At 39.1% G+C, this 24,720-nt stretch overlaps 1 protein-coding gene across 2 annotated transcripts; it reads right to left on the bottom strand.

Annotated features, from left to right (window-relative positions):
- Positions 1–223: 223 nt before the first annotated feature.
- Positions 224–24,295, bottom strand: SLC13A1 (solute carrier family 13 member 1). Of its 2 annotated transcripts, none has more exons than XM_075150937.1 (15): positions 24,197–24,295; positions 22,323–22,451; positions 21,493–21,629; positions 17,324–17,511; positions 16,660–16,717; positions 16,504–16,570; positions 15,828–15,991; positions 11,644–11,763; positions 10,292–10,390; positions 10,101–10,202; positions 3,383–3,486; positions 2,376–2,485; positions 1,543–1,704; positions 469–606; positions 224–367 (listed from the first exon to the last, which is right to left on the bottom strand). In XM_075150937.1, exons 1-15 carry the CDS (start codon positions 24,293–24,295, stop codon positions 224–226), a joined length of 1,821 nt encoding a protein of 606 aa, XP_075007038.1. The 2 variants fall into 2 exon arrangements, with proteins under 2 accessions (XP_075007038.1, XP_075007132.1); XM_075151031.1 differs by having other exon boundaries at positions 15,828–15,988.
- Between the last annotated feature and the right edge of the window lie 425 nt (positions 24,296–24,720).

Here is a 24,720-nt window from a genome sequence, read left to right as displayed (position 1 = left end):
AACTTGATCTAACTTTATGATGTTTAGAAAGTCGAGCACTCTTGCTGATTAGAGTCTCAGACTGGATCATCGGTCTCTGGGACTGTGAAATATGGCATTTATAGTAATGTGGATCCCTATTGTTGTGGTGACAAAAAGCATTTTTTAAGTGACTCACCACGTGTCAGTGGAAAAGAAAAGAAACAAAACCAATGCAAACCAATTCCCAGGATTTTTTTTTTTTTTACAGCCCAGTGCTATTTGCAACAGAAATGTTTGGTGCCCAACTTGGGTAAGTATAGAGATCGAATATAGGCACTACCCATGTCATAATTGCAAGCATAGTTACAGCAACTCCAATGATGTTAATGCCCAAACCAGCTTTCACCTAAAGGAGAGGAAAAAGAAAGAGGAAACTCACATCAAGACACTGAAGAAAGTTTTTAAAATGCTGAAAATCCTCTTTAGGGAGTTTTGCTTAAAACTCACCATGTCCATAATAGTTAAATGACCATATGAAAATACAATGGCATTGGCTGGGTTTGCTACCGGAAGCAGGAATGCAAAGGAAGTACACAAGGTAGCAGGTATCAAAATGAAAAGTGGGTTCACGTGAATGGCTTCAGCCTATCATAAAATAAAAGAGAGAGAACAGCTGTCAGGGACACATTTGCCAAATGAAATACATAAATACAAACTGGTTATATTAACACAAGTGAACTGTGAACAGAACTGCCAGTTTAAATAGTGAGAAATAACCTTTTCTGATAATAATCTCATTTTTAAGATTATATCTGAGAATGCTTCAGAGGAGAAAAGGTGATTCTAATACAGAATAGCTACTGAACTTTAAATTCACACCTGGTGTTTTCTAATTGTAGTTGAGTCCTTAAAATAAGACTATTGCAAAGAGTGTGGACACTGCACAAGCACTAAAAGCAAAACTCTGCGAGAAAGATGATACAATTGAATTTGTATGTAATACAGAGGAGGGATTCAATGAAGTGAGGACTGAGGTTTTTTTGTAAGAGAGGGAAAGGACATTCGTATGTGTCTAGGCTGGCCAAAAGGAAAATCTACAGACTAGAAGATGATCAGTAAGTTTCAAAGAAGAAAGAACTGGGTGTTTTGATAAAGATGATGAGAAGAAAGGACACAACTGAACTACGAAGAGAAGAAATGAGATTTACGTATAAAGCACATCTATTAGCCCTCTCTTCTTTTTGGTGACAGCTTGAAAGTTGTGGTGTTAACCAATTTCGCTGAAGAAGTGGTCCTGAAGAAACACTAAGAGAGCTGTCCTTTTTAAGTGCTTCGACTATTCACAAATAGGAATAACAGCATTGATTCTTCAGCGTTGAACTTTTACCTAATTTTACCGAATTTTCAGCATCTCTTGTAAGAAAGCCCCAAAACAACCAAGTTTCCAATGCACAAAACAGCACAGCAAAAAAGGTATGAATTATTTTACGGAGACTTTTAAAAACTGCTTCTTTGAGCAGTTATATTATTACATGGATGATAGAGCAGATTCTGATTAAAAACAACCTGTGTTATACTCACCAAAGGAGATAGTATGGGCAAAAATATCGTAATGGTAGCTGGATTGCTGGCCACTTCTGTTACTGAAGTGACAATAAGGCATGATATCAGGATAATCAGCCACAACGGTAATGATCCTAGAGGGGTCAATTTACTTGCTACCCACTCAGAAAGTTTTGAAACCTGCATAAAGAATATGACAACATGATTATGTTTTACAAATCACTGAAAAGAAAATTTAATAAATGGTATAGAACAGGAATTTACTCATCTGCTAATTGTAAAGTATTTGTGTAAAAAAGAAAAAATCAGAAATATTTTCCATATTCCTACTACATGTTTTTAACCATATTTTTCTAATTCAATGGTGTCCTATGGGAACTCATGCAAACTATATTCCATTTATTTATATTTGCACCTCTGAGATGTTTAGAGGAGTCATAATCAGAAAATTGTAATATTCATATATCAGGCTTCATAACCAGAGTTTGGGCCCAAACCTGCTCGATTTACTGGAGTACCCAGCAGGGCTCTATGTGGGAGGTACCTCAGTGAGATGGGATATTAACTCTAAGGCTTTGGAAACAGTGTGTCTGCACAACTCCTACCACCATCAGGTTTAAATTAAATAACAAATAGTAGTCATCATTGTGCATAATCTTTGAAGACAAAGTAAACTTTTTTTTGTAACCCTGCTTTGTGAATGTCTTGAATATTCGCCACTTCTATCATGCTCAACATTACTACAGAATAACTCGCTAAAACAAGAGAATAACTGTGAATTCACTGCATGTTTGAATTGCTCCTGATGTGGGTCATGCTAATTGTTCAGTATCTTCTATAAATTGCATTACCTCACAGCCGTCTGCCAGTGCAAACCCGCCACCAACAAGAATAGCTATTTCCCAGGGCATGCATGACTGAAATTCCTTCCAAGTAATCAGTGGAGTGTAACCAAAAACAGCTAGAGAAAAAAAGAATTAAAAAAAAAGCGCAAACCAAAACCCCCACCAACATTTCAAAACATATTGAAAAACATCTTGAAATAATCTCTCTGAGGAAGTACTTGGGAAATATTCAAAGGCAAAATCTCATCATTACAACACGAAGAAAGTCTTTGACGTGAACAACTTGCACTTCTTGGGACAGATCCTTAGCTGGTGAAAACTATCACAGCCTGAAGAGAAAATAGAGCTGCAACAGTTTCCACCAGCAGAGCATTGGCCCCTCTCCCCTCCTTCCTTATGTGGAAGATAGCTGTGGGACATCGATGAGTTTAATTTACTCAATAAAACTGCATTATTCAGACAGATTGCTGAGCAAATGCTGTTTCACTTAGACTCATTTACGTTCTGATTTTGTATTCTCTGTGAACCCCCAGATCTCATTGATTTCAGCAGCAGAATTGAATGCATAAAGAGGACAAGCCAGAGGTATATTTTAATCAGAGTAAATTCCATTTTGAAGGAGAAAAATTAAACGAGAATGGACTCATTTACCACATTGAATTTTATAGAGTACCTTAAATAAGTAGTAACATTTTTAAAAAATAAACCCAACACTGCCCCGTGCAGTCCCATTCAAAGCCCATTGCAGTCAACGAAAAGGTGGTTTCCACTGGCGGCGGTGGGCTGCAGGTAGCAGGTTCCTGCACAGCACTAACTCCTGCTGCTCACATTGCTTAATTGTTGGCACTGACTTCCAGGCCAGGGATGCTTTATATCCCAGTAAGATATTATCCTGTATTAAGATTGTAACATTAGTATTTAACAACGTTCCTTTAACAAGTGCAATAAGTTATATTTATGGTTGCATCTTAGATACCTTACTGTAGTAAAATCCACATCAAAATATACTCAACTGTTTTCTCCATTTGAAGTCCTAGAAAATGTTTTTGCTGGAATGATAAAGAACAGGAGGCCTATCACTAAGGCAGTTGTTGAATCCGTAACATAGCCTTTATACCTAAGGAGAAGTTAACAAGAAAAAAACACATAAATGTTACATAGTCAGGAGGAGCAGGGGAAAAGTGAGGAGGAGGATGGAGCAGCAGAAAGGAGCTGTTACGGACTGACCCCATTCCCCACCCCCCTGCACTGCTTGGTGCAATGGAAAGAGGTAGAGGAGTCAGGAATGAAGGAGTGAAGTTGAGCCTGGAAAGAAAGGGGGTGGGGGAAAGGTGTTTTAGTTTTTGTCTTTGTTTCTCGCCATCCAACTCTATTTTTAACTGACAATTAAATTAAATTAATTTTCCCCAAATCAAGTCTGTTTTGCCTGTGATGGTAACTGCTAAGGGATCTCTGTGTCTTTATCTCGGCCGATGAGCATTTTGACCTTATTTTCTCCCCTGTTCTGAGGGGAGGAGAGGGGAATGAGAGAGCAGCTGGGTAGGCACCTGGCAGCCAGCCAAGGTCAATTCACCAAATATTAGATGTGAGCCCTCTAAATTCATAAGTAAGCATCTTGAATAAGCATGTGTTATTTTGTCACACAGAAATAAGCTGGGGGAGGGGACTGTTTGGGAATAGCTGATGCTTAAACAACTAATTTTCACAGTTCAATGATAAATTTAGTAACTTTAATATGCTGTGTAATAGATTCAGTCCAACAGGCCTTAAGAGCACTGTGCATATCCCCAAAGGATAATGCTTTTGTAGCTAAGAGAAGGCAGCAGACGTTTATTATCGTCCTCCTATGGCTTTTACTACTAGGGTCATAGACACAAGGGCCATGTTTATTTTGGTCATTTCCAGTGCCCAAGAACCGCTTGCACTAGTGTTTCTTAAACTGATCCAATACCCTTCTAACTTGTACAGAGTAGCCCCAAGATCAGGTAAAGAGCAAAGCTGAGCTCTAAGGCCATTTTAACACATCCGTCTGATTCTGTTACACACTGTTAGGTCGTGACATACCCCAGTCTGTCTTATTTCAGTCAAGATGGTCATTCAAATGAATAAGAATTTTGCTGAAGAAAGTTGAAACCATCATTTTCTTAAGCTTTGCTATTATTTTTCTTCTTATATTCTGTAAGTTCTTCTGTAAATTTTCCTGAACCAATACACCAATATATTTGTCCTCTCAGCCTCATACTATATGCTTTTCTGCATATGCAGCTACAGTAGGTCCAAGCATAACTTCCTAGCAGATCTTCCCAGTAGCTTAAGGTTTTATACTAAACCAGGACTTTTCACTGAAAGGGAAAAATCACCTCCCAGTTATATGTTATAATTGTATAATCTGGTAGATCCAGATTTAACAACAGTGTTAGGTGAGATTCAAAAACCCTTAATAGGCATAGCACACTGCCACCACAACCAGCATAGTTTTAGCTAACACTGTCACAAAGTAAAGCTGCCATAGAAGTTGAAGTGGTTCTTTAATATATTCTGTCTCCTGCTTCCTATCATCTGCTAGCACATAAAACACTTTTAAAAACCAAGTTATTATTTTGTTACAGTTTCTTAAGGCCGAGGGTTCTGCCTATATATCACCTTTAGCCTAGGACCAGATGCACTGGGTCTAAAGAGCAGAAAATCTCTTCCTCTAGGATCCTATCCTGCACTCTCTTAAGACTTGCTAGGAGTTTTGAAGGAAGGCAAGATTTAGATTCAGAAACAATTCATGCTGCCACTTTCTTCTAGGCAGCTGCTTCTTCACAGAATGGTTGAGGTTGGAAGGGACCTCTGGAGGTCACCTGGTCCAACCCTCCCCTGCTCTAGCAGAGTCACCCAGAGGCAGTTGCCCAGGACCATGTCCAGACAGCTTTTGTATATCTCCAAGGATGGAGACTCCACAACATCTCTGGGCAACCTGTGCCAGTGCTCAGTCATCCTCACAGGTAAAAAGCATTTCCTGATGTCCAGGAGGAACCCCCTATGTTTCAGTTTGTGCCCATTGCCTCTTGTACTGTCACTGGGCACCACTGAGAAAAGCCTGGCTCCGTCCTCTTTGCACCCTCCCAGGTATTTTTAAACATTGACAAGATGCCCCTGCAGCCTTCCCTTCTCCAGGCTAAACAGTCATAGAATCATAGAATCATAGAATCATACAGGTTGGAAAAGACCTCTAAGATCATCGTGTCCAACCGTCAACCCAACACACCATGCCCACTACACCATGTCCCTAAGGGCCTCATCTACACGTCTTTTAAATACTTCCAGGGATGGTGACTCAACCACTTCCCTGGGCAGCCTGTTCCAAGGCCTGATCACTCTTTCAGTAAAGAAATTTCTCCTAATGTCCAATCTAAGCCTCCCTTGGTGCAACTTGAGGCCATTTCCTCTTGTCCTATCGCTAGTTACTTGGCAGAAGAGACCAACACCCACCCAGCTCTCTCAGCCCTTTCTCACAGGAGAGACGCTCCAGTCCCTTAATCATCTTTGTAGCCCTTTGTTGGACTTTCTCCATGTCTCATACTGGGGAGCCCAGAACTGGACGTAGCACTCCAGGTGTGGCCTCACCAGTGATGAGTAGAGGGGAAGGATCACCTCCCTTGACCTGCTGGCAACACTCCTCCTAACACAGCCCAGGATACCATTTGCCTTCTTTGGGGCAAGGGTACATTGCTGGCTCATGTTCAACTTGGTGTCCACCAGGACCCCCAGGTCCTTTTCCACCAAGCTGCATTCCAACTGCATGACCCCCAGTGTGTACTGGTGCCTGGGGTTGTTCCTCCCCAGATGCAGGACTTTGCACTTCCCCTTGTTGAACTAGGGAGGTGCAATCTTTTTCTCAGAAAAACTTAGTATTCCTGATGCAAAATGCCATTCTTGGAAAACCTGCTTGGGACACACACAACATCCTACTGTCAGTCACACTGTCATGAAGACACACATGGCACCATTCCAAACAGAAGCTTTTCAATCATTATCACATTTTGAGATAAACATTTTTAAAAATCCATTTATCCAAGCTGTATTACAATTGCATATACAACATCTACCTGCTTGTAACACTGCAAATCTGATTGTCCTATGAGGAAGCAAAAAACCTGTTGATTAAGGAGATCTCACAATAACTCCATCTAAGATCATTGTAGAGAACAGGGCTGTGGGCAAAAGTCCATAGTGGCCTTGTATTGGCAGTAAAGAAAGGAATAAATCATGCAGAAAAAAGAAAGAATACACTCAGGCAATAATCTGAGGAAGCGTGAGGGAAGCCCACCTTGCACACATCAGCTGTAATCAGCTGCAGCCCAGTGTTGAACTTTCTGTTTCTTATGAGGTTCATAAAGTCTTGGCCAAAGGCCAACTTGAAACTCCTCTAATTGAAGCTAATACCCTACAGCCTGGAATCAGGCCAGGACATGGAAGGCAACTGCTGTAGCAGAAATGATGTGTGATCCTGTGCTGTCAACAGCTGGGGAGGAAACAGGTGGTTTTACCCTGTGCTGCTCTCTGTAGTGTTAGGGAGTGTAGTGTAAATATACAACATTTATTAAAACATCCTGCTGTCTGCCTCCAGAGGGAGGTAACAGGGGCTCAGGGCAGGACAGTAAAGGATTGGTCTTTAATAGATTTACAAAATTTTCTTAAGAAAAAATAACTGGTAAAGGTAATGTATATTTGAAAGGCATCTGATAATGTTGCTTAAAAATGAGCTCTACTCAATACTCATACAGTACAAATGTGGATTAAAAATTGGCTGATATTTCAAAAAGTGGCCCTTAAAAAGTGGGGAGGTATAATCATTAAATACCAATATTTCTGCTGGGATTTCAAAAAAATCAATGTTTGTATTTGAAAGGGGTATTCGGTAACTTGTGAGAATGCACACAAGCGGCTGAGAGCATGAGCATGGGTGGTGAGAGTGATGGGAATTTTTTTTTCTCAAAGCAAAACTTCGACCGTTCCATTTAGTTTGTCAAAACAAAGCTTATAATGTGATATAATTAAACCAGATACGTATATCCTTAAAGCACCTATCACAGAAAAGTTTTTAATCCGAGAGGGAGAGACAAAAACAGATGGCTGGAAGCTATATTCAGACAGAAAACAAGGTGCGAGTTTGTCTTGTTTAGTTTGGCAACAGAGATGATTATCTACCAAGACAGACTATCAAGGAAAGTGGTAAATTCCAATACCTGAGGAACCTGAGCTTTGCCACCCTGAAATCAAGCCTGGTTGCTTTCTGGGAATTAATATTCTGATGAAATAAATCTATACCAAGCTTAACACAGAATAATGTAGCTCTTCTGATCTTCACCATGTTAGAACAAATGAACTGACCGTCCTGTCTGCTTTAAGACCCTGGGAGTGGTGTGAATCATACCTAATAAGACCCATTCATTGGCCATGGAGGGTCTCAAGGTTACTTATAGCTCTGACATTGCAGCTTTTCCTAAGGACAAAGCTCATCTGTGCGGGTGACAGAACTTCCATGAGGCTGACTTAAGACTGTGGGATAAGGTCCTGTGCAAAATCAGTACTATCAGGTTTCTGATAAGAAATTAGATTTCTAAGGGCAGAGAATATTTCATTGCATAATTATTTCCTGTAACATAAACTTAAGGAAGTTGTGCACATGCCTATCGGTACACTTAAATCGAAAACACTGAACAATTTTTTATGCAGAGGCATTAGGGAACATGTGCATAAGAGATGCAAGCCGCAGTTCATGCACTGCTAGAAGCCTTTTGGACATCACAGTGATAAGTGCAATGTAACCATTGACAGAACCACAGTTCTTGGGTTTTGAGTTCTTTTTCCTGTTTGCTTCTTTGTTTTCTTTAAAGAAGGTGGCTCACTACTCCCAGCTGTACCTGTGCTTGCTCCTTGTCCTACTCGCGTATCTTGGCTGAGAAGTTTTCTGTTGCTCAGAAAAGTAAAAAAAACAGTTGCCTGGTTTTATGCCAGTTAATGCAATTGATTGATAAATTAAAGCTATCTAGAAATAGGCAAGGTCTGAATAGTAAGAAATGCTTTCTTTCCCCTTAAGGGTTTTGTTAGGCAGTAACACAAGCTTTGTTTGTCTTCAGGTTACCTCACCCAAATTATAACATGATTCAGCCTAATGTGACATGGCACATGCTTGCATTCCCTTCCAAGGAAAACATTAGAGGGCATCCACAAAGTAACATCCCTGTGCAGAACCTGTAACCACATTTCTTATGAGAATATTCTGCTTTCCCCTGCCAGTGAACAAAATCCTCAGACAACAGTAAACAGACAACTTCAGATAGGAAAATGGGGATCTCTGGACTGAAATAATCCATTTGAGCCATAAGTCCCAAATCTGAAAGGTTGTGTACAATGTCTGTTTTTCAGTATCTGATGTATCTCACCATTAAGCGGTGCTCGATGAGCATTGAATGTTAATATGATGCAGAAAGAGAAACAAGGCCAGCCTGATTGCTTAGCTGGCTGATTGCTTGATTAGGTCAATGCTCCAAAACCCCTTCAAGAATAGAGTGTTTCATATGAGACAATGATCATCAGCTCTGCTGTTGTTATAAGGGGGAAAAAAGTTCTTTTGCAATTTTTTGCATAATGAAAAAATAATTAAACAAAAATTTTAGTTTTTATTGCACTTTTTCATGCTATTTTTTACACAAAATATTTTTGTTTTGCACTTTAAATTTTCAAAGGGCTACAATAATTTTTTGTAATACCCCCTACCAGACTTCCTGGCAGAGCACTGGTGCATGCATGTGTGTGTATGTATGAATGGTGGGAGTATATTTAAAGAGAGGAGGCATGATGGATGCGTGTTCACATGTCATTTATGACAGACACACAGGAAAACAAAATGGAAAATTACCATCCAAGTCCAGCACTGGCCTTTGACCCATCCAGTAATAAATGTTAAATCCAGTAGGGCCTAAACAACTCAAAGTCCTGCTCCTCCCAGTCCTGCAACTACTTCCCAGTACCCCAGAACAAAACTCAGACCTTTATCACAGAACAGAACTGAAATTACAGTAATTACAGCAAGAGAACAGGATATATCACAGTATTATAAGTTCTTGCAAAAGTGAATGATTTCTTAGGGAAAAAAGTCCAGTGAGCCTGGGGAAGGGACTGAAAACCAAGCTGCAGCAGAAGGCAAAAAAAATGTAATAGTTCCTGAATAGTTCCTGGCTTTTTGGTGGTTAGTTGAACTGTGACACTGAGAGAGTTATGTATGAACAGATAGTGATTTATATCATTAATTAGAGCTGTCAAAGCAGGGGATGTTGTCCTGTATGCATACAAGTGTGGCTATCACTAAAGGCAGTAGATCAAAATATTCTAACCAAAGATTTATTCTTGAAATTGAAGATTTGATAAAGAAGTAGGTTACTGTAACATCAATCATTATGCATTCTCCCTCACTGGATCGAGTCTAAAAACTAGGTATAATCCCTCTTAGGAGGCACTTTAATTTATCCTGTAATGGGTTTAACACATTTCAGATATTGCACACATACATCTATGAAATTGCTGGAGTTTACCTATTCTGTATACACTACAAAGGTTTTCAACAACTTCAACCTGGAATATTTCAGAAGTATTGAAAGTTTTTTTTAAATTGAGAAGAAAAGAAAGTATGTAGTTAAGACACAGTACAGTTCTTGTTAGTGTATCAAAAAGCTTACTTACTTTGGGAAAAGTGAAGACCATCCTGGGATGAAGCCAGGCTCTCTGGTGAACCACAGCAGGGTCATTAGAATGAATAGGACAAGTGTAACAATTTCTGGGTAGCTATAGCAGAAACAGAATGGGTTATATGTTTTCCTGAATTCGCACTTGGATTTACTCAGTCTTATTTGCAGATTTATAGTTTGACATACCTCATTGGTCCAAGCTTCTTGTACTCCTCCTGAATCACCTGTACTGAGGCCTCTTCTCTAGCTGTTTTCTTCTTGCCACACTTGAACATGTTTTTAAAACTGGAATGTAAATCAGCAATATTGAACAATGAATTAACAGTGTATACAGAAAAAAAAAGTCCAACCTTTCCAGTTACCAAATAACACTTTGCAAAAGTAAAATTTTCACTTTACAATGCAGTATCTCCCATTTAATTATCACACACAAACCTGAGCATATTGGAATTAATTGACAAAGCTCAACGGGAGATTGACACAGGCAGCAACAAAATGTGTCCTATTATAGACAAGCTCATTTGCCCAGGAAGGATGAAATTTCAATCATGGGAACTAATTGAAACAATCAAATACATAACCTGGCTATTTAATGAAAGTCATCTATAACTTTGCTTTACTTTGTTTTGCAATGAAAAAGTTTGTATATTGCATGAATAGCCTGCGTATTGATCAGCAGACTTTTTGGTATGAGGTAGGTTTTCATTCTTGGATAAGACCCTTACCCAGTGTTAAAAAGAACATTATCAAAACAATCAAGAAAAACTAAACAATAAATGTTCAAATATGGAGTGGTAAGTGTGGGATGATTTTAAGTCTGCTTAAGAGTGCACAGTCTCACTCTTCATCTCTTGCGCCATACATAGCCATGTAATTGTGGAAGATAAGTGTCCCTGTTGTTATCTCTGCAGATGTTAGTGAGCTCATGGAGAACAAGGCTTTGAAGAATCAGCCCAAAAGAAGTATTTTCCTCTCCAAAACCTTAAAAACACAAGCTCTGAGGGGAAAAAAACCCCCACCATCCCACCACATACACATTTTGGAAAAGTGGAAGCTTTTTACTTTACATTTACAAATACATTTACAAGTCATCCAGTTTATAACACAGATATTGCTCAAGTATTTAAGCCAATCCCTGACTCCAGTGAAGGGCAACATCCTGACTATAAATCTTCCAGTCTTAGACCAAAATGTATAAAATTTCAGTAGTCTTCTATCTTGCACCTATGCACTGTTTAATGATGATGTCTGTATGTTCTAAAGGAATGGGTATCATCATTTGTGGTATGGACTTTTCACTTTGGGCTGAGTAGTCGAGGATCCTTATTTTAGAAAATTCTTGTCCCATCCAGAGACTCAAGGATGGGACTAATCAAGGATCAAAAATCGCTGTTGCTGCATTATCTTGTTGCTGCATTATCTTGTTGCTGCGTTATCTTATATTGAGCCTGTTAGACTTAGATGCAATATTTACTCCTGGTACAATGTATCTCTCATATCATCAACCTTTAGTTTTATTGATTAAAACATTTACTTACTCAAACCCAAGGAAAAGCCACTGGAGCCAGACCCAGGAGAGCAGCAGAATAATAACTGTGATGGGGATAGAAAGGACAAACCAGGATCCAAAATTGATGCATTGGCAAGTTGGGTAACGTCTGGATGAAAGTAAAAAACTGTTCAGTTGAGCTTTGCAGAGGAATGAAGACTTGTGAGAAGTGCCAGAAAGCCCTGCTGCAAGAGAGTGCTTCTGGCTGGCAGCTGACTTGAGCATGAGGTGGCCTCCGGCGTCCTCTTCCCTCACCCTCCCATCCCATTCCTGATCATCATGACCACTGCAAGAACTAGCTGTGCCAGTTATTTGAGCACTGGATCAGCACAGGGCTGGGGATCTGACACTGATCTAGAGTTCAGTAGGCAAGGAAGGGCCACTCACAGCATTAAGGACTGATTAGGACTACAAAGAAACAGAACTTGAAGAAAAGCAGTTCTTTGAGAGGAGACTTAGCACAAGAAAATATACTCAAATGAACAAGCTCCAATGAACTTAGAAGACAGCAGCGGAGACAACATTGAGACTTGTATTGTTTAAGGTTCCATAAGGGATTCAAAACTGATTAAAACTGAAATTATTATTACTAATTTCCGGGAAAGGCAGGAATGTTCATTTGTTAGATGAATTGTCTCTCCAGTCATCTTGTCTCTTTGAGGCTGTCTTAATCTACTGTTTACAGATGTGGGCCATTCAACCAGAGCTCTCCCTGCTATGTGCATTTCAGAAAAGGAGAAATGGGCTTTGGTTTTCTGAAATAAATTAATTTACTGTTGAATGATATAGATGCCAGCTAGGCAAAAAGGCCAGGTAAATGAATCCTGTTTTCCAATTTACTTTATAAACAGAAGTTATTCTTCCTTTGAGCTCCTCCAGCTCTACTGAGAGAGCTTTTAATGTTAAAAGTGAGAAAAGACTAGTCTCCTTTAATAGCCTTCCTCCTTGATGCAAAAATCAGATGGAAGGGAAATCACAATGTCCAGAGACTGTAATGACTATTTCCAATTATTAGCCAATCAGGCCTTGCTAGAAGAAAAGCCATTCTGATGGTCACATAGGTCTTTGAAGCAGTAAATGCTTATTATAAATGCTTTCTCAAATATTGTGCAAATTTTAGGATTGATCTATATTTATTATGATACTTACATATATTGCAATTTAAGTACCAGCAGGGACTGAACCAAAACTCCTACCCACTTCTTGAGGTGATGCTCTAAATTGCAACTCTACATAGTGATGAGACAGTGAACCTTTGGTTCTCCAGTCAGGCTCACTCTCAGGTTAATCAATTTCCTGAATCCTATTCTGCTAACTGACTTTGACCTTCCAACACAAAGAATCAAACTTTGCCAACATTACATTATTTTCAACCTAAGCAATTTTATAAAAGTCATAAAAGAAATAATCTTATCTGGATTTGTTCTATGAACCAAATTTCTTGGCATTTGTAGTGTTTGCCTGGAAAGAGTTTATTGTTATTGGCACTGAATCACTGTAAAATAGGGATTATTAAAATCAATCACACTTTTTCATTTTCCAAAGGAAATAGGTCTAGAAAATAAGTAGTTCAGTGTGTCCTCAGGCAAGACCCGTAGTAGATAGTCCAGCAATAGCAGATAATGCAACCTAGCATAGGAGAACTCACTTTTCTCCCTGACACAGTGTTGTCTGGTAACCCTTTCTTTCTCTGATCTCTCCCCAGCCTTCCCCTCACCCTGGAGTGCAGCTGCCTGTGCTTCTAGGATCCACGGCCCTGCTCTAATATGGCCCAGCTGTGAACCTTGGCTCGCAGCGCTGACGAAACTGCTTCGTGTGGGAAAGAGCTGTGAGAAAGTCTCTACAGCAGAGCTGTGTAAGATTAGATAGGTAAAACTGCAGACGTGAGATAACTGACATGGGGATCTGCAGCAGCCTGAAGGATTCAAGACGAAAAACACCAATACAGAAAGGGATAAAATGCTAAAGGAAAAAAAGGGATCAGAAGAAAGGGACCCAGCATCACCGAGGGAACAGTGAGGACCAACCCATCTCATCCTCACTGATGCCTCCCTGGCCAGTAAAGGCTTCTGGGTATCTTATGGGCAGTGGTGAGCAGACTAATGCTTAGTCTACTAGCTGGTTACACAAATTCTCAGTGTGTTAGCCAACGCGTTTCTTTTTTTCTTTCTTTCTTTTTTTTTTTCCTTTTTTTTTTCGGTTGGATATATTCTAGATGCTATATTGTAGTGTCTCTTTGCATACAATTAAAGACTGAATAGAGTGACCCTGAGAGGATCAGTAACAAATCTGTCTTGGAAAGGAACTCTTATGGTAGTTGGTCTCACTGGCAGGGATGCTTAGCGTTGCATCAATGTTTCCACTGTTTGCTTCTGCCCTGTGGAACACAGCATAATTGCATGTCCTAAATCTACAGCAGGCTGAGGACTCCCAGCAACACACAGGCTCCAATGCTAACACAGATATACTGGTTTCCTCTTCATGTGACAAATGAAAAGGAGGGAAGTAGAGAAGAGCAAACACTAGTTCCAACTTATTTAATACTGGAATGAGGAATATGGAATTTTGCAGTGCCATTTCAATTGTTTTGTCACTGAGTGGGAAACCCAGGAATATGCTGTATGTACAGCTCTTTTGCTGAATGATTCTACTTCAGATGCTTACGATACATAAAGCTAGACTGCAAATGTGTCCAAGTGATGCTAACGGGTCAATTCCCACTTCAGACAGGGCATAAATAAAACAAGGAGAAGGGGAGCAAGACAGTTAAAGATAGATAAACATATTTACACAGTTAGGTGGTAGATTCAGCTTAAGGATTAGGCTCAATGGTTGTGTAAAGATTAAAGAAAATCCTGGTGGGGTATAAAACTAGATTACACATGCAGTGCTCCATGTATGGCCCATGCTCCTACCAGAGGGTGGAGACCCAGGGAGAGAACAACAATCTGCTTATGCATTCTTGAAGAGATTGTTAACAGCTAAGACAAACTGAAAAACCAGCTGTAAGCCAGTTTTCTTCAAGTTTCCTACAACTTCAGGGAAATGAACAAGAACAGTTCTTATCCTTAGTAATCAATCTTGGATTCTTCTAGGCTCCTGAGTGTGAAGCCTGCTTGAACCAGAAATGCTTTTATGACTGAAAGTTTAAGTCTGAAGGACTTATAATGCCGTAGTCTGCCCTGTGTAATTCTTTGGCCCAAATAACAGGCACTCTTATAATTTCCATACTGTTTCCATTGTTGCTATTCTCTTAGCACAGGCTGAAGACAATAGCGGTACAGACTGTACCACTTCAGTTCTCTTTAGCAGCATGCTGAAGCCAAATTTTGTCCATTCATGGAACACAGGTTGGAAGAAAATCTATCAATAACTGGTCTTTCACTATTTTACCATGTGCAATACAGAATAGTGGGCAGAGGGTAATAAAAGGATTGTGCTTTATTCTGTTTTATTTTCAAATTAGAGTAGGAATATTTCTGGCAATAAGTAGTTTGCAGAAGAAAAAAAGTTCAGCAAGAACTATTGGTTTTTCAAAAGCTTTGGAATGAAATCTGCCAATTTTCTTTTCAAAGTAGTTCTACTTAGAAAGAAAAAGAATATTAAATAATGTTTTTAATAACCTCAAAACAAAGTGTTTTACTGAATGCGAAGTTTCAGACTGGTTTGAAATGACTTGTTTTTTCTTTGATTAATGGACCTAAATTCCTCACTTCAACAATGCACTAAGCATAGCCTCCTGAAAGTCTCCTGATGCTATTTGCTAAGCAGACCTGAACTTAGCTCCTGCTGTGCATAGAAATGAATAACAGTCCTTTAAGGCCAGATAGCGTCTGTCCTATTCATGCTAAGGGTCTTCCTCCTCAGATAAGCCCATCTTTTGCCATGCAGCTATTCAAAGAGTAAAGTACTACTTAACCAAAGAATGGTCATCTTGTTGCATGTGTTGGGTGATCACTTATTGCCTTTCCCAGTGTCAGGCAAATACAACCATGCAATTTCATTTTATCTCTTTAACAGATAATTAACAAAAAGAAAGTAATAGAATCAAGTAACATCAAATCAAAGGGTAAGGTTTCTAATGCATTTTAGGGGAGCCATGTGAGAGCTGAAGAAAGAACAGTTAAAATTCTGGATTAAGAAGAATACAAATAATTTACTATAGTCTCTTACGTATTGAAGTGCTCAGCAAAAATCAGATTAGTCGACGTTCCTGTGATTGTGGTCAACCCTCCAATGGTAGCAGAATAAGCAACACATAAGCACATCACTTTGAAAATCCCACTGTATTTGTCCTTTCTGCTTTTTCTCCCTGCTTCAACAGGTGGTAGGTTCTGCTTAGAAAGAGTATACACCAATTAATATGTAGGAAGGGCTCATCACCAAGCACAAAAATAGGATTCAAGGGTGTCCCAGAAGAACCAGACAATTTGCTGGCAATATAGCTGTAGGCTATAATGTAGAGTGGTTTGGTTTGCTGTTACAGTGGTACTACAGTTATTCATGGAAAGGAAAGGGAGGGAGAGTCAAATCCTGAAGTCCTTTTCCTGAGCTGTCTCAGTCCTTACACAGGAACTTCCTTTATATATACTGATATATGTATACACACCTGTTATACAGAGTTTGTACTCTGGTGAGGTTGTTTTAACTTGTGTAAAATACACTGGGAGCACAAAACCAGTAATGAAATAACTACATAAGCAAACTGTGTATCTACACATATATCTCCTATTCACATGAAACTAGCTTCATTGCTAGCTGTGCTGTGTTAGGTGTTACACAGAAGTGAGATTTAGGTTAAAACTAAGTTACACACATTAGCTGCGTAATAAAAAGACACCTTAAGTACCTGTTCCTTTTCTTTTTCATTTTCCTTTTCAGTTGTGCACACAGTACTACCCACATTGTTGTCGTATCTGGAAAAACAAAGGTATGTATGGTAATAAACAGATATTCTATTTAGATGAATTCTTAGAACAGAGTTTAGTAAATGAATAACTATTACCCATTAACTTGTTTTTCTTTCTCTTTGCAGTCACTGCTTTCACATTCTCCTATATTTTCTGTAAGACATTGATGCAAAGACAGATAAGTATTTGAGGGAGTAAAATTGGAAAGGCTCCATCAGCATGTCCTGTTCCATGCAATCTCTTCATATCATCCCATGAATACATTTACAAGTGCCAATCTTAAAAACGTAAACGTAGTTGTGTCCTACTCCATCATGGTTCATATTCCCTGGACTCTGAATCTTCTAATGAGGAGAAATCTTTCTAATTTACAATCCAACTCTGTACATAACCAGTTTAGATTCATTTGTTCTCCCAACATTACCCTAGAGCTTAAAGAGCTCTTTTGTCTTGCTAACCTCCAATGTATTTATAACCTGTAGTCATATTTCTTTTCAGACATTTTACTAGGCTGAACGAGCCAACCTCTTCTCTTCTCTTCTCCCGTTCTCTCATATAACTGCCGTATTCTGCACCTGTTCAATTTTAATTAATCTTTGTGAACAGAAGAGACCTCACACACAGTAATCCTAGAGAAGTGTCACAATGAAGCACATAACGACGCTAGTACTTTCCTAGCCATTCAACTTTATTTTATGTGGTGTTTACTCCGCTGCAGGGTGAGGGTGGGCAAAGACAAAAACTGCACTGCGTGCCTACCGTCCAGCTCCAGTGCCAGGTTGATGGAGCCGTTAGAGCAAGACATCTCCAGCGCATCAGCTTCTGCTTCAGCTCTGATGATCTGCTGAGCTACAGCCTCTACAATCGGCATCACCATGGCAGCAGCAGAGGTGTTGCTGAGCCACATTGACAAGAAAGCACAGCTAACCATGAAACCCAGCGTAAGCCTGAAACAGGAGAGAAGAGTCTATGGCTGCTACAGCAACACCTCCTATCACCGCTCTATTTAATATAAATGGAAAGCTTTTTCAACAGAAAGCTTGAATGTAGGAAACACTGAAAATTCAAAGCTTGTAATTGACCTCTGAAGAAGTTTATGAATTAAAATTATCTTGATCAAAGACACTGAAATTATCATATTTTAGAGTTAAAGGATCAAATATACTATAAATTGAAACAGAAGAAATAATGTTTATTTACAGAATGATACTGTATTTTAATCATCTCTGAAGAAAGAGCACCATGCATGTCACAAGTTCAAATGAAAGTTACAGTAGCTATACTGCTAATGCTATTAATCTTGTTTTGTACAAGCTAGGTGAAAACCCTGGACTTATCACTTAGTCTCTAAAAGTCCTCTAGATACCAGTCCAGGTGTTACAGGAAGAAATATTAACATTTCAGTAAGCGGTACTTAACTTAGTTCTTAATCAGAGCCCCAAGACAGGTGTAAGGATTATTTGTGCTTCAATAAACATCATATTTGATATTACATGGGAAAGTGAAGGTCATTACAATATCTTAGTATGGTCTTGGCACAGCTTATGCTAAGTTTACTACAAATAGGAATCGCATCTGTGCAATTCCTGATTGCACTAATGCAATGCACTGGATTGCATCAGTGACTGGAGTCACTCTAGTTTTACACTAAAAAAATCAGATATTCCATGTCATATCTGGTGAAGTTGGACAGAAAACTTAAAATACAGGCTACGTTGTCATTTTTAATGCATCTCTTGGAGTTGTAAATGAGAGTAGTCCTCTTGACTTCCTGACCCAAGGTGTTGGCAGTGTCATTAAACATCTGCCACGCATCACCACAGCAGGAGAACAACTGTGAGTGGAGGGACTGTGGTGTTGCAGCATTTTCTGAGAAGTCATTTGTGCAATTTGTAAAGCTCTTTGCCTAGTCTTGATCAGAAGCTTCACAAAATCTGTAAGGATTACTCAGCACACAAAGACAAGATTTTATACAAAAATAATGTAAGCAATATTTTATGATGCAAAAATACTATTCAGAATGCCTCCATAGCCTTTCATTTCAGCTAATAGCAACAACATCTCAAACTTGATTTTTTCTCAACAGGAGCGCCTTGTCTTTTCTCTGTGCACTTTTAATTGCATAATGATGAAATGATCTGCAGATCTGCAAGTGGTGGACTTGATTCAACACGAATTGTCATCAGTAGTATAAAACCCATTAACTTTATGCAGTTTTTGATTAGGTCCTCAGATGGAAGTTGGGGAAGAATTGTGTTTTCAGGAGAAATTTTTATGCAGAAAGTACTGGTCAGGCTAAGGACACCGAATATGGATGTTCACATTGTAGAGAAATATAATTTCAGTACAACTTGCAAGAGGATTTAAAACCAAAGCAAATTAAGACATTCACTCATATGTTTCAAAACTCTTCATCATAAATTTCCAGCATTTGATGGACTGATGGTCAGATGACCATATAGTGCAGTGTGGTGTACTCTAATGAGTGACTCTAAAATTGATTAAAAAAATAATAAAATATATCCTAACCTGTTCAGCTCCAGTTATTCTCCCTATGGTGATGTTAAAAAATATTCTCATGGAACCTTGGATGATAGCTTCATTTACATTCAACTATAAAGTCACTTTTTGCTATATAATGCACAATCAATGTTTTATTACTCATTCTAGTTGTTGCACATTGCAAAGTCATATTCACCTTTCCCTGCTAGCCTGCAGACCAGACCGCACAGCTCAAATGATGGGAGGCCTTTAGGGACTCATAAAATTGTTTAGGTTAGAAAAGACCCTTAAGATCATCGAGTCCAACTGTTAACTTAGCATTGCCAAGTCCACCACTAAACCATGTCCCTAAGCACCACACCTACCCATCTTTTAAATACCTCCAGGGATGGTGACTCAACTACTTCCGTGGGCAGCCTGTTCCAAGGCCTGACCACTCTTTCAGTAAAGAAATTTCTCCTAATGTTCAATCTAAACCTCCCTTGGCGCAACTTGAGGCCATTTCCTCTCGTCCTATCGCTAGTTACTTGGGAGAAGAGACCAACCCCCACCTCGCTACAACCTCCTTCCAGGTAGTTGTAGAGCGCGATGAGGTCTCCCCTCAGCCTCCTCTTCTCCAGGCTAAACAACCCCAGTTCCCTCAGCCACTCCTCATAAGACTTGTGCTCCAGGCCTTTCACCACCTTCATTGCTCTTCTCTGGACATGCTCCACACCTTTCTTGTAGTGAGGGGCCCAAAACTGAACACAGTATGTGAGGTGTGCGCTCACCAGTGCCAAGCACAAAAGGACAATCACTTCCCTACTCCTGCTGGCCACACTATTTCTGATACAGGCCAGTTTCTCCAGAAGAATGCAGAATGCAGAATCCAGAAGACTCCTGCTATTCTGCTTCCACTGCTGCATCCCCCATGTCCTCTAATGCAGAAACCGCCTACAGTCTATCTCTCCCTTGGGCTGGATGAGGCTCCAATGCGCACAGGCTGGCTGGGGACTCCTGCTAGCGGAGGAGGAGGGCTATGCACAGGGAACAGCGTGCATCACTTTGCAGTGGGCACAGCTAACGAGCAGCAGATGCTGAGAGGTGGGAGGATCCTCTCCTTCACAGATCATTTTATCATAATCTTATCATCCTTTTGTCAAGATCGGGAAATGTGATAGAGCTGAGATAGTTATGAGGGATACTGCTTCCTCAGGGTTACAAAGCTGTCTGTGGAGTTGCTTTAGGTATCCTCAGCAGCTGGCTGCAGGTTTCTGTGTCCACAGCAAGTTCCCCAGCAGCGCTCAGCTTAGCACAGCACGCCATCCACTTATGTTCTCCCTTTCAAGATTTCAGCCAAAAGGTGAGGATTTAGGAGTGATCAAGAAAGAGAAGTTGAAATAACTAAAACTGCATACCTCAAGAACATAGCTAAAGATAATGGAAAGCAGTTGAACAAGAAAGTAAGGGGCATTTTGTCAAAAAAGAAAGCTACCAGCTATCAAAAGATGCAGGAAAAATCAAAATATGTGTGATATTCAAAATTAGGGCAGACAAATCACTGAGGAATACAAATAATCCAGCATTTCCATGAGGTGTTATTAGTTAGATCACCTAAGAGGCATCTCATTTTTTAGACCTGGGGTTTCTATTTTTCTGACTTCTTACTTCCTCTCACTGTGTGCTTCCTGACAAGGAGTCATAAGCATCATGTATTCTGGGAAGCCGGACTCGCTCTACAGATCTTATCTGCAGCCTTACTGGTGTGCTGACAGATGAATCTGTGGGCCTAAAGCTTTTCTGCAAGCTTGTAAAGCAAGCAAAGAGTGAGTTTTCACTTCATAAGATACATGCTGATAGTGAGTAAGTAGAGAGTATGTGCTTTCATTTCCCTCATCACCTCATTCAGCTGAGGAAGCTCCTGTTCCTTTGATATTTTCTTCATAGGTAGACAAAGAAAAAAACATAAATAAAGACATTGTGTTTAGTGTGTTTTTACTCCCCCATCTTTAATTTTATGACTTTTTTTCCTCACTGTGTATTTGAACTCTTCTTGCGTTTTTGGTAAGTGTCCAGAATTTTGCAAACAGTATTGAAATACAAATTTCAATAAGCATAGCACAGATTTTCAGCTGTAGACATCAGGTATGTAATGTACTACCACCATTAAGAAACAGGACCATTACATTATTCAAAAATTCATCAGATTTTTTGTTCAGAAGGATCCTTATTATGAACAGAATCACTGCAGGGAACTTTCAGTTAGGATTTCAGCAAAATAATAAAGTGTCACCTACAAATCAACCATATAATTTCAAATATCTACTTTGTTTCAGTAGAAAAGAAAGGCTGGATTTCTACTACAGAAAAAGCAGTAGGCAATTATTTCTGGAATACATAGCTTTTCACAAGTACTGTTGTCCTTCAAGACATTGTTTAGCACATACCATGCAGGGTTGACACCCACCAGCATCACCATTCTTAAAGCCACTCTTTTGTGGAAATTCCATTTTTCTATTGATGTTGCCAAACAAATTACTCCAATCAGCAGCAGATGAAAGTCTTTAAAATAAGCAGATGCCACCTGAAATAAAAACAAAAAATATTTTGTTAGCTGAATGGTGACTTTCTATTAGTATTATCAGTTTAATGAAAAAAATTTCGGTAAGGAAAATATCGAGAAACTTTTTTGGCTTAAATTTAGACTGTTAATTTCATTGAAACTGTTAATTTCATCTAACCAAATGATGCAAGAGTAACTGCACTAAAGTACATAGTGTTAAAACAAAATGAAAATAAGGCTTATGATATGAACAACCTAAGATCATCAGTCACATCTCACATACGAACTAAATCACCAATGAAATGCTGCTTTTATTAATTTAGTATCTATCCAACAGATAAAAGAATAACTTTAAACATAGACGTAGAGTATGATCATCTGTGGTGTCCTCTCTTTGACATGAAGATGTATACTCAGCATTTTGCACATGCGGTCTTTAGTGTGGCATCTCACTTCTGTAACATTAAGGATGTTTTGTATCTTTCTAGCATTTTCCCATCAACTAGCACCTAAGCACTGAATTACAAAAATATTAAAGACATATGAACAAGTCCTGAGGACAAAGCATGTAAGCAAGTCTTGAGGCAGACCTACTGTGATTGGCAGTCAGCAAATCCATGGATTATTAGCCCATCAGGTTTCAACATTATGTGGTTCTTTGGAGATTTTATCATCGAAATCCATAATATGATAGAGAGAAAAAAAAAGGGTTACCTCCTTGGATTCCATTATACCAAACAATGGGAACATAAAGGCAGGGAGCAAAGCTGAAACAGCCAGCGGCAAGGCTTCTGTGAGCCAAAAGATGGCAACTACAAACAACGTGTATGCACATTCTGCTTCCTAGAATACAAAAGGCACCAACAAAAATATGAGTGGATCATCCAGAAAAAAAATCATGATTGCAAAAAGTCCAGCTATGTCAGTAAAGAGATTCCCCCCATCTGGAAAAAGTATGAGTCAAGGGACCTGAATTTAGGGTACTTATTGTCTGTCATTGATAATCCTGCTAAGATATGAAACTTAGTCTGTAAAAGAGTTTTAAAGAATTTTTTCTAAGAGATAGTAAAATCACTTAAATTCTACCACTTACAGAAGGTGGAGAAAAAGTCAGCTGCCTTTTCCTTCAAGCACAATTAATCATATAGGTCATTCTCAGACCATGAATTAACATAAATCACAAACATTCTGCAGCTGCAAGCAAACCTTTAAACCTCTAGGAGTAGTTGCAGTCAATAATAGGTCAAATTTTGTCTCTCCTGTAATCAATGAAGTTTTGTCATCAACATCAATAAGGCAAGGATATCATCTAATATAAAAAGCAGCGTGCAAGACTGACAAGAAACACAGCTGTGGTTTTTAAGACTTGTAATTTTAGTGTCTTTTGTTTAAACTCCTGGAAAACAGGAGGTTTTTCAGGAGAATTTACTTCAATGCTGCCCATAAAATGCAGCCACAGCCAAACATAATGAGATTCTTCTGGAATCCTAGAAGGTTAGGGCATGAAACTACTCAACAGCAGCAGAGATGGTTTGTATTGGGAAGGGAATAACTTAATGAAATGGCTCTGGGAACTTCTGACTGGAAAACAACACTGTTAAATCCAAGTCAGTTAGCTATGGCTCGCATTTGTTTTTTTGGGGGAAGCTTGTGTTATGTATGAAACAATTTGATAGTGTCAATTCATTTATCACCTAGCAAATGTTTATCTCACTTAAGTCCTACCTCATCAAGAATTTCTCAAGAATTTCCTCTCAGAGAGGAAACTGAAATATTGAAACTGTGAAGTGAGACAGCGTGAAGCATGTTGCTCCGTAACCACTATTTATTTGTGATGCAAGGACTTCTGAACTGGACTTTCATGTATTGTTACGCATGATACGTATAATGCATGTGTGATGATACATCACAGAAGAATTCCTTTTCATTCTGCTGACATCAGAGCTGTACCAATTTGAATCACTAATAAAATTTTTAAATAGCTGTTTCATCAGCCTGGAGTTGTCACAACAGTTATTGAATGCCAGAAGAGTTTATTTCGAGTAAAATAAAACTAAAGTGTCCCGCCATAACCTTTGCTCTATTTAGGAACCAGAGGGAATTTCTCAGATCATTGATTTCAGTCATTTGCTAACACAATATATGATGAACTTAACAAAATCCATCATCAAATAAAAAGGTAATTGCAGCTATCTTCCTGACAATTAATCTCCATTGTCAATCACACAAAGATGTTTAAAAGTGGCTAAAATGTAATAGTAAGGACAGGATTTTCAAGGTAGTCTAGATGATGTTAAACAAGAAAAACATTTCCTGAACAACAAAACAAACATATAATTCACACCTTCATGCAACCAGTACAGAATCCTACATTAAAGCTGTTTTCTTCTCTACATTTCTATGCAAATACTCTAAGTTGCCAAAAAAAAAAAAAGGAAAAAAGAAAATCCACAATGCAAACATCACGAAGTCATTCAAGGTCCCTTCCAACCCAAACAATTCTATGATTCTGTGATTCTGAAAAGATCTGGGTATCTCAGGTTTTATATACGGTGCAAAATAATTACCTCTCAAAGCAGGTCACTTACTTTGGTTTTGATGATAAGTGGAAGTGGAAGTAAAAGCAATGGGGTGAGGACAATGAGCAGGAACCTTCGGTAAACCAGGAGGTAGCTAAGAATCTTCATGGTTGATCGCTGGTAGATGAACTTCCCTGCAGAAGCTGCCAAAAAATAGATCTGACTTTAAATAGCTGACTCTGATTAATATTTTTCCAAGCTATCACCTTTACCCATTGCTAAAGCAGGCCAGTAAACCAAGTTAAAATTAAATCTTGGTCTTTATTGTTTTAGTGAGTTTATTAACAGTAGGTTGATAAGATAAGTGTTCATCATAAACCAAGGCTAGATGTCAGCCTCCTCATGACTTTCTCTCCCTGTCCTTCCTCATAACAAGTTGTATTGGGTCTGGCTGAGATGAAGTTAATTTTCCCCAGAGCAGCCCTTATAGTGCTGTGCTTTGTATAGGTAGCTAGAAAGATGTTGATGACACACCAGTGTTTTGGCTACTGCTGAGCAATGCTCGCACAGCATCAAGGCTGTCTCTCCAACAT

The sequence above is a fragment of the Calonectris borealis genome, chromosome 1 (genome assembly GCF_964195595.1).
Source record: "Calonectris borealis chromosome 1, bCalBor7.hap1.2, whole genome shotgun sequence".
NCBI classification, from domain to species: Eukaryota; Metazoa; Chordata; class Aves; order Procellariiformes; family Procellariidae; genus Calonectris; species Calonectris borealis.
The sequence above is the reverse complement of the archived record's forward strand: the minus strand, read 5'-3'. Positions and strand labels throughout refer to the sequence as shown.

Bases quoted from the DNA above. Each gene is read 5' to 3' on its own strand.
- SLC13A1 (XM_075150937.1), bottom strand. From the start codon at position 24,295: ATGAAGATTCTTAGCTACCTCCTGGTTTACCGAAGGTTCCTGCTCATT. The intron at 17,512-21,492 runs GTATGTGCTAAA...CTCCTGTTTCAG, and splicing joins GTGGGTGTCAACCCTGCATG to GCTTACGCTGGGTTTCATGG. The intron at 607-1,542 runs GTGAGTATAACA...ATTTTATGATAG, and splicing joins TGCCCATACTATCTCCTTTG to GCTGAAGCCATTCACGTGAA.